General features: G+C 18.9%; 1 protein-coding gene across 4 annotated transcripts; it reads left to right on the plus strand.

The window, feature by feature from the left end:
* Positions 1-57: 57 nt before the first annotated feature.
* Positions 58-9,242, plus strand: LOC107997458 (proton-coupled zinc antiporter SLC30A1). 4 transcript variants are annotated; one of them, XM_062086115.1, is made up of 8 exons: positions 58-189; positions 2,757-2,941; positions 4,001-4,223; positions 4,954-5,215; positions 6,164-6,281; positions 6,517-6,732; positions 7,041-7,151; positions 7,218-7,391. In XM_062086115.1, the coding sequence occupies exons 2-8, from the start codon at positions 2,765-2,767 to the stop codon at positions 7,374-7,376; spliced, it is 1,266 nt and encodes a 421-aa protein (XP_061942099.1). In that variant the 5' UTR covers positions 58-189; positions 2,757-2,764; the 3' UTR covers positions 7,377-7,391. The 4 variants fall into 4 exon arrangements, with proteins under 4 accessions (XP_061942099.1, XP_016911554.1, XP_016911553.1 ...); XM_017056065.3 differs by lacking the exon at positions 7,218-7,391 and adding an exon at positions 8,904-9,242 and having other exon boundaries at positions 65-189; XM_017056064.3 differs by lacking the exon at positions 7,218-7,391 and adding an exon at positions 8,904-9,242 and having other exon boundaries at positions 103-486.
* The last annotated feature ends 339 nt before the right edge of the window (positions 9,243-9,581 follow it).

Consider the following 9,581-nt stretch of genomic DNA (forward strand, 5'->3'; position numbering starts at 1 on the left):
AAATTTTCATGGTATATGTATTATAAATAAAAAATTGAAGTATGTAAAGACTATATATAGTAAAATAAGAGAAGTTTACTTTCTATATATAGTGTATAAGCATAGATTAAAACTTACTTCATTTTTGCTAGTCAATTTCAATCATGATATATCGATACGATAACTGTTGGTAGTTTTAAAAAGATAATGGTATGTGGGTATCTATCTTTATTGTTACTTTGTCAGTGGTTTTGTAATGTAATGTTGTACAAGTTTTTTATTTAAGTATAAAATTTAGTGTGAAAGTTTCATTATAGTTTTTCAGAAATGAATTAATATAGTTAATGTTTTGAAGTTTTTAAAAAAATCTAATGTCAGTTTTTATTAGTTCTTGTGCTTGTGAATACACATCAATACTGTGTAACATGTCTATAAACAGTTCTTGTTGGTGTTACTTGATACAATTTTGATACATTATAGCAAGAATTGTAATACTTTATTATAATTGTAAGTATATGTCATTGTGTTCATGATATCTTATTTAATTTTATGAAAATGGAATAAATAATGTTATTATTATTCATGCAATATTTTTATTTATACGAAATATTTTTAATATATTTATATATTAGTTTTATATATATATATATATATATATAAAACTATATATATATGTATAACAATTATTCTTTTTATTAAATAAGGTTAAATATTTTATATATACAAATACATATATAAAAAGAAATATAAATTATATATTTTTTGTAGAAGTTTCAATCTTAAAATTCTTCTTGTGAAATAAAATTTTAAATCTTATATTAAAAATAAATGTTTTAATAATATTATATTTAATATTTTATGATAATTCATATATCTTATTTATATACAATATATGGTATGAATATGTTAGAGAATACATAATACATATATGTTATAGAAATAATCAACATATATTAGAATAATTATTATTAAATTGAATATTTAAAATATTTTAAAATTAAATAATATATTTTCTATTGATTATTAATTATTAATAAATAATATATAGAACTAAACTAATAACTATTGTTTTATAAAATTTTAATATCATTAATTATTTAACAAATTTTTTAAATAGTAACTAATATTTATCATTAATAATAAATCTTCATCATATTTTAATATAATTTTTTTTTAAGAATAAAAAAAAATATTAAGTGATTTCATTAAAATAAATTATATAAATTATTTCATAGATGAATTATGAATCAAATAAAATTTTATGTTTTTAAATAACATAATAAGAGAATTATTTAAATAAATCTAAAATTTATCTAAGATAGCATTAAATGCAGATATTTAATAAGTAAATATTTTATTTTCTTTTTGTAATATATAAATATAAATAAAATAATTTTTTGGAATATTTAATTTGTGACAAATTTGTATATTTAATATTATTTAAATAGAATTAAATAATACTGTTTTTATATAAAGTCTTCTTTTCAGTCATTTTTTTATGATGATCTTAAAAAAATACATATATAAAGATGTAATTTAAAATAATTTAAAATAATAATGACATTTGTCATTTATATGACAATAAACTGCAGATGCATGATAAAAATGCAAAAAACATATAATAATTATATTATATTTATAAATATAAATATTAACAATTAATATTAATAATATATTTTATAGTGATTGTGGTTTGATTTATATGTGGTTGAATTATAATAAATTATTATCATTTTTTTTAAATTTGATATCATATAATTGATGATATTATTATATATATTTAATTATAATTTTTTTCACATTTTATAATTCTAAAGTTAATAATTTGAATCATAAAATATATTTTTTATTATTTTTTATTATTTTCATATATTTTTTATTATTTTCCAATAATAATATTGAAATCAATTCAACTTTTTAAGTAATATTATTTTATTTTTTTAAATTTTCGGATTTTTTAAAATTTCTCGAGAAGTATTTTTATAAAATTCGTCTATGTTTGTTGTTTGTTTGCTATGATAATTACGCTAAATTATTCGAATTCAAGATAAACTACTATATTTAATGTTTGATTATTAATCAAAATTGAAAATATATATATATATATATATATATTTGAAATATCAATATTAAGTCATCAATTTATTAATATTAATTATCAATATTAATTATAAGTATAATAAGAAAATTTTTGATTGATTAAATTAATTTATAACGAAATAATTCTATATAATAATGATATATACATATAATGATATAATGATATATACAAATACATGACACATAATTTACATATTTTTAAATAAAAATGTACAAAATATATTTTTGTCCAGATCCCATTGTTTTCTATAAAAATATGCATTTGCATAAACATTGCGTAATTTATTGATAATCAAAAATTTTTGAATTTAATGAATTAATATTTATAAAAATATTTTTTTGAATTAATTAATAATTAATTAATGAATGATCATCTCACTTATGTATACATATCTATTCACAAAAAAAAAAATAGATTCATTTATTTTTGATTATTTTTGAAGTTCTATAAAAAAACTAGTTTTACATTTTTTAATATTTTACATTTAATATTTTGTATATTTTTTTAATATTTTGCATTTTCTGTTTTACTACATTTATTATATATTTTTTTATACATTACATATTAAATTTTATATAAAAATTAAATGAATAAGTTCATTAAAGTTAATAATTTGAATCATAAAATATTTTATATTATTTTTGGCTTTTATACAATATTTAAATATTATTTTTAGGTACAAACATGGGTCGTTACACTGGAAAAAAATGTCGTTTGTTAACGATGTTATGGCTCACTGCTCTATTTTTCTTAGTAGAAATAGTCGTGGGATATGTGACTAACTGTATGGCTTTAATAGCTGACAGTTTTCATATGTTATCTGATGTAGCAGCTTTGGTCGTTGCATTTCTTTCTGTAAAGGTAAGTAGCGCGATATGAATAATAAGAAATTTATATAAACAAATGTATACTTTGTATGATTGAATAGTCCCGAAGATATTATCACTTATGGAAATATATAATTGATAATACGATTTCTTTTTGTTTTACGATCAAGAGGTTGAATAATCCGGGAATCAAATAATCGAAGATCGAATAATTTCTTTACTATTATAAAAAAAAAAGCTTTTAATATTTTTTATCTCATAAAGTGATAACTATGCTATTTATCATTTTATTGAATCTGGGAGATAATGATAAATTGACATCTAATAAAAATTACAATAATTGTATTAAAAAATACAATAAATTCTATATTATAAAATAATTATAATATTTTATTGATTATCGTATATGAACTACTATATATAATGTATATTAATTAATATAAATATATTAATTTTAATATATATTAAATTTTATTTCGGTTTCTAATTTAAGATCGATCTTTTAAAGATGTTTCATATGCTTTCATATTTCGTATTAAAATATTAATATTTTATATTAATGTTTTATATGTTTATATTGAATTATTTAGAAAGTTTGCAATAAAATTAAGAAGAATTTAAAGATGAAATTTTTACATTGAATTTTATTTTTATTAAATTTATATATTAAAGCTTATTTTAATGATTATTCATCATTTAATACTTTTTTTTTTCTTTTATTTATTTTTTTTAATATTTTATTTATTTTAATCTTTTTTTTAAAGAAGTTACATATATTTAATGATATTTAAATGATGATTAATATATTCAATAAATGAAGTGTAATTATATTACAATAGCTGATTCTTCATTCTTCATTGAAGAATAGCATTAATAGAGATTTTTTTAGATTAATATGTTTTTTTTTTAATTATTTTTAATTATTTTCAATGAATTCAAAAAAAAAATATTTGTCCGAAACGTAATTTAATATTCATTGATATTAAGAATAGATATTGATTACACTTAAATTCAATTGTGATAAAAAACATTATGAATTTTTCAACAATAAATTCTTTCTAATTATTTTTATATATATTTTTTTTGTTTACAGATGTCACCAAAGAAATGGTCTAAGAATACATTTGGTTGGGCCAGAGCTGAAGTTTTAGGAGCTTTAGTAAACGCCGTTTTTTTAGTCGCATTGTGTTTCAGTATTACAGTGGAAGCATGTAAAAGATTTATCGAAGTAGAAGAAATACATGAAGCTAAATTGCTTGTGGCAGTTGGAGCTCTTGGTTTATTAGTAAATATTATTGGATTGTGCTTGTTTCATGGTGAGTTAATAAAAAAAATATCATGTTATAATAATATATATAGATTGACAATTATTTTATTTATTATTTATTTATTTGTTTTCAAATAAAAAACTTGAAAGAGATAAATTTGATATTCTTATTTAAATAAATCAAATCTGCATATAGATAATCGAATATAATATAAGGAATTTTAAATAAAAATAGTAAAGAAAAGAGAAACAAATTCGATTTTTTTATTTAAATAAATCGAATTTGTATATAGACAATTGAAAAATATATAACATAACGCAGAATTTTAAATAAAAAGAGTGAAATTCATATTAATAAATATATTTTGTTAATTTTTTAGTAAAAATGTTTTTGTGTACAATAAAACTTATTTTTATCATAATTTTCAATAATTTTCAAGCATATTTATTGAATAAATTTTAATGAATAATTCTTTTATTCATTATAATAATATTATTAATATTTCTAATCCGTGTAAATATTCACATGTAGTTTTTCTCATAAATAATTAATAAAATCTTTGATTATTAATCAAAATTTGAAAATTTAATTTAATTAATTAATTAATTAATTGTTAATTAAATTAAATTTCAAATTTAAGTTAAGAATTTTCGATATTCGAACATTATAATGGTTAATATTGAAATTGATGATTTGATTGTTAAGATTTTTATCTCAGCGGAAATTAATAATGATATACATATTTTAAAATATTACTAATATACAATTTTGATTTTAGAACATAGAAGTTCTCATGCACATTCACATGGCATATCTCGAAGTCACAATCGATTAAGTACGCTAGTTGGAACAGATGACAATGAAAATGATGAATCTTATAGGCCAGCGACGCCGCAAGTAAAAAGAACACATGGTCATACACATGATGCGAGTCAAATGAATATGCGTGGTGTATTTCTTCATGTACTCTCAGATGCATTAGGATCTGTAATTGTAATAGTGTCTGCTTTAATTGTATGGTTGACGAAATGGGAATACAGGTAATTAAATATTATACATAAATTTTATTATATATAAATTATTTCATATGGAAAAAATCATAATCAAAATAATTTTCTGTACTAAAAAAAAAAATATTCATGAGATTTACAACAAATGTTGCTGAAAAACTGAAAATGTTGAAAGAAATTCATTTAAACATAACAATAGAATAGAATAATTTTCAGATTTTTTATGGGAATACTTATTTAAATATAGTTTAAGAATGGCATGATCTTAAACAGGAGAATTTGGATACAGTTTCCTATCTAAATCACGGCAAGTAGTACCTTAAAAAACGACTATTCAACCAAAGAAAATTATTCCTTTAAAAGATCGACTATAATTAAAAAAGTATTGTAGGATCTGCAGATTGGGGCAAGTGATCTTATGCAGTTTAAAATGAATATATACAATTATAAATAATTAGATGTATTTTCTTAAAATTAAAATACTTTACCAATGATTCTTGTAATGTTAATGATTCTGACAATACATAACTTTTGTTATGTAACTTTATGCTAAAAAAATAAATAATCTTAAAAACATTTTACTAAATTTTGACTAAACTGAGCATGTATCTTCACACTATATATTTTAACATTCACATTTTTTTTTCTTTCTCTTCGCACTTTTTTCACATCAAATGTACACGTTTCTTCATTTCTATGATACAGTCCGTCAAGCATTCGATTTTTCCATGCAGAATTCAAATCTTAATTATCTTAATTATTTGCAATAAACAATTTTACTAAAATTCCTACAATATAATTCTATTACAATTAATAAAGCTTTAAAGATAGCTTTAAAAATAGAAAATTATTCATAGAAATAATTCGTTTGAAAATTGTCAATAAAAATAACATTGATTATATATATATTATTGATAGAATTTTCAATTTTCATGACAATTTCTTTTTTTTTTATATTTTCTTTTTTTTTTTTCACAGATTTTATATTGATCCAGCTCTCTCGCTTTTGTTAGTTATTCTTATCTTACGTTCAGTATGGCCATTATTGCAAGAATCTGCATTAATTTTACTACAGACTGTACCAACACATATCCAGGTAATTTCAATCATTTGAAATAATATAATAAATTATTATTATTATATTATTATATTATATTATTATATTTGTTATTATATATATCCTTTATATGCAACAATTATTTGAAATATCATATACATTTTTTCATATTCATATTTTTATATATTTTTCATATTTTGATTTTAATTTTTATATTTTAAATATATTATTTGTATAAATAATATTAATCAACAATTAAAATATTTTATTTTAGGTTGATGCTATTCAACAACGTTTGCTGGAAAATGTTGATGGAGTTTTAGCTGTGCATGAATTTCATGTATGGCAGTTAGCTGGTGATCGTATTATTGCTTCAGCTCATATAAGATGCAGAAATTTATCAGAATACATGAAAATTGCGGAACAAGTAAAAGAATTTTTTCATAACGAAGGTATACATTCTACAACAATTCAACCAGAATTTATTGATGTAAGTAAATTATATCAATAAAATGTTGTTAGATTTGATAATATTCATTTAAATACAAAAAAATAATATACTGTTTCCATTAATAATTTCTTCCTTAGAGATTTTTTTCCTAAATTTTTTCTCTCTATTATGAGAAATTAAATGTAATGAGAAATTAAATATTTAATTGAAAAAAAATTGTCAATATTTTGAAGAAAATATTTTGCAAAAATTTTATATGAAACATTATTTATATAATGTATATCTTATATATTTTATATAACATTGTTATATAATAATATGTTAATTTCATATTATTAATGTTCTAGTATCATTCTAATAGTGAAGTAAAAGAAACACCAACTGAAGATTGTGTATTGGATTGTCCAAAGACTGACAAACCTTGCAATCATGCAACATGCTGTGGTCCTTCTAAACAGGTATATATTTTTTATTTAAATAGATGTAGTTTGATTGAGTTAAAATTTGCCCCTTCGCTCCTGCAGTCTAATTGGAACACAGATACAAATTCTACCTATTCTGCCTGTCCTAAATCAAAGTGTCTTGGACGATGTTTAGAAGCTATTAAATCAGATTCAAATACAGTTATAGGTAACTGTTATTTGTTGTTTATACTTCATTGTTTCAATTCTATTCTACAATAAATATTCACAATCAGCTGTTTATAATAAATTATTAAATCGTTTCTTATTGAAATTGAGCAAAGACATTTTGAAAACATAATAATATAAAATGTAAAATTATTCATAAATTTTTAAAGATAATTTTTTTTTATATAAAATCAAACTTATTATTAGTATTTTTTTTTTTTTTTTTTATAATTCTTTCTTTATCTGCTTCTATTTGTCATCCGAGAATTTAGCATCTATTTGTAACAATAAGAAATGAGTTAATATATATTTTAATTTATAATTAAAAAAAAAACATGCCATAAAAAAACATAATCTTTTTCTTTATCAAAAGGATATAATTTTTTTATATATTCTATATTGCAAGTTATATTTGCGCATAGTTATTTCTGATAATTAATATTCGAAAAATTATTTCCTTTTAATTTAACAATCCAAATATATTTTTATATTTCTTGTAATATAATTCTCTTTCAATTTACTTAGTTTATTATAGTACATGTCTGAAATAATTATTAATGCATTATTCTCTTATACATACAATTTCAAAATAATTATTAAAATATATATATATATATATATTTGTGCAGATTTAATATCAACTTTATTAATACTTTTTATAAAATTCATAATTTTTTTTCATAAAAAATAGAAATACTCATTCCTCATTGATTAGAAATAGTGAAAGCAAATTAATAAATGAATAAAAAAGAAATTAAAGAAATAATTCAAATATTGATTAATAAGATTTTATATACAAACACTTGCAAAATTGAAACTTTTTCAAAAACAATAATTAATATAAAAAGTTTCATTTTGAATATTGCATTTTTTATAATAATATAAAATATTTGCTTTAACAAAAATATAATATTTACAATAATTGATTATATTATATTAAATAGATATATTAAATAGATTATATTAAAATAGATAAGTATTATTTATATCATTCAGGAAATAAAAAGTGTTTTTGTCTATTGAATTTTTTTTTTTATATTTTTACTACATATATATTGATATTTATACCATATAAAAGTAATATAATTATAATATATAATCATTTTAGTGATGAAAATATATTATCTCTTTTAATTTTTTTTATTCTATTTATTTACATTTATAAATTTTATGTATTAAGAAATTTTTTCTATGAGATATTAATGAAATTAAATTCAAGAATTAGCAATATTATATAAGATGATACTAAATAAGTCATACATATATTCTATTCTATTTCTGGTAGTTCCAAGTTTAGAAAATATTATTTTTTTTTGATTGTAAGAAATTTTTATTATGTACTTTTTCTTGTTAAATAGATCTATCTTATTCTATATTATCTATCTAATATGAACATTTTTGAAAAATATAATATAAATTTGAATATACATTAACAATAGTCCTACAGACATCTTAATTTTTATGAACAAATATTAATTTTATATATGTTCTAATTAAATTTAATCCCTAAATTAAACATTATATGTAGTAATGTTTTTTTAACTAAATTTATCATATATATATAACATATACATTTTACAGGGTCGTGAAACGCCTTCACCAGGAGAAACACCATACATGTGTAGACAACGTAACAGTCTTGCGCGTTCCACTGGTTCTATAGGAGGAACCGAACAACAAGAAGTAAATGAAATGGAACGTGGACATTTATTATCACTGCCTGCTTCACATCACTCCGTCCAACTTCCACATTCTCATGTTAATACACCTGTTGTCTAAGTTATAATCGTATTATCAAATATCTACCTCTGTAACACAATCTGCGGCGCGTTACAATGTTATTATAAAAATTCAATAAAGTAATATACACGCTATATTTTATGATTATTAAAGTTAATAAAAAATTTTAATTGCTTTTTATTATCTATGTCATTAATATCCTAAATTTTATAAATTCTGTTAGATTTTATTCTATTCAAAAATAATATAATTTTAAAAAGAAGTATTTTACTTCTTTTTATTATTATTAATTATATTTGAGTTTATTTCCTATTTATAATAAATATATATATATTTATATTTATATATATATATACTTATAATAAATATATTATTTATAATTGATATTGTATTGAAATAATAATTAAAATCTTTATTAGAAAGACAATAATAATGTGTAAAATATATATAACATAAAGAAAATAATAAAAAAAATACTAACGCCATTTTTACAGATCATTTTACAGTATCAATATCTAC

Source organism: Apis cerana, linkage group LG15, assembly GCF_029169275.1.
Source record: "Apis cerana isolate GH-2021 linkage group LG15, AcerK_1.0, whole genome shotgun sequence".
NCBI classification, from domain to species: domain Eukaryota; kingdom Metazoa; phylum Arthropoda; class Insecta; order Hymenoptera; family Apidae; genus Apis; species Apis cerana.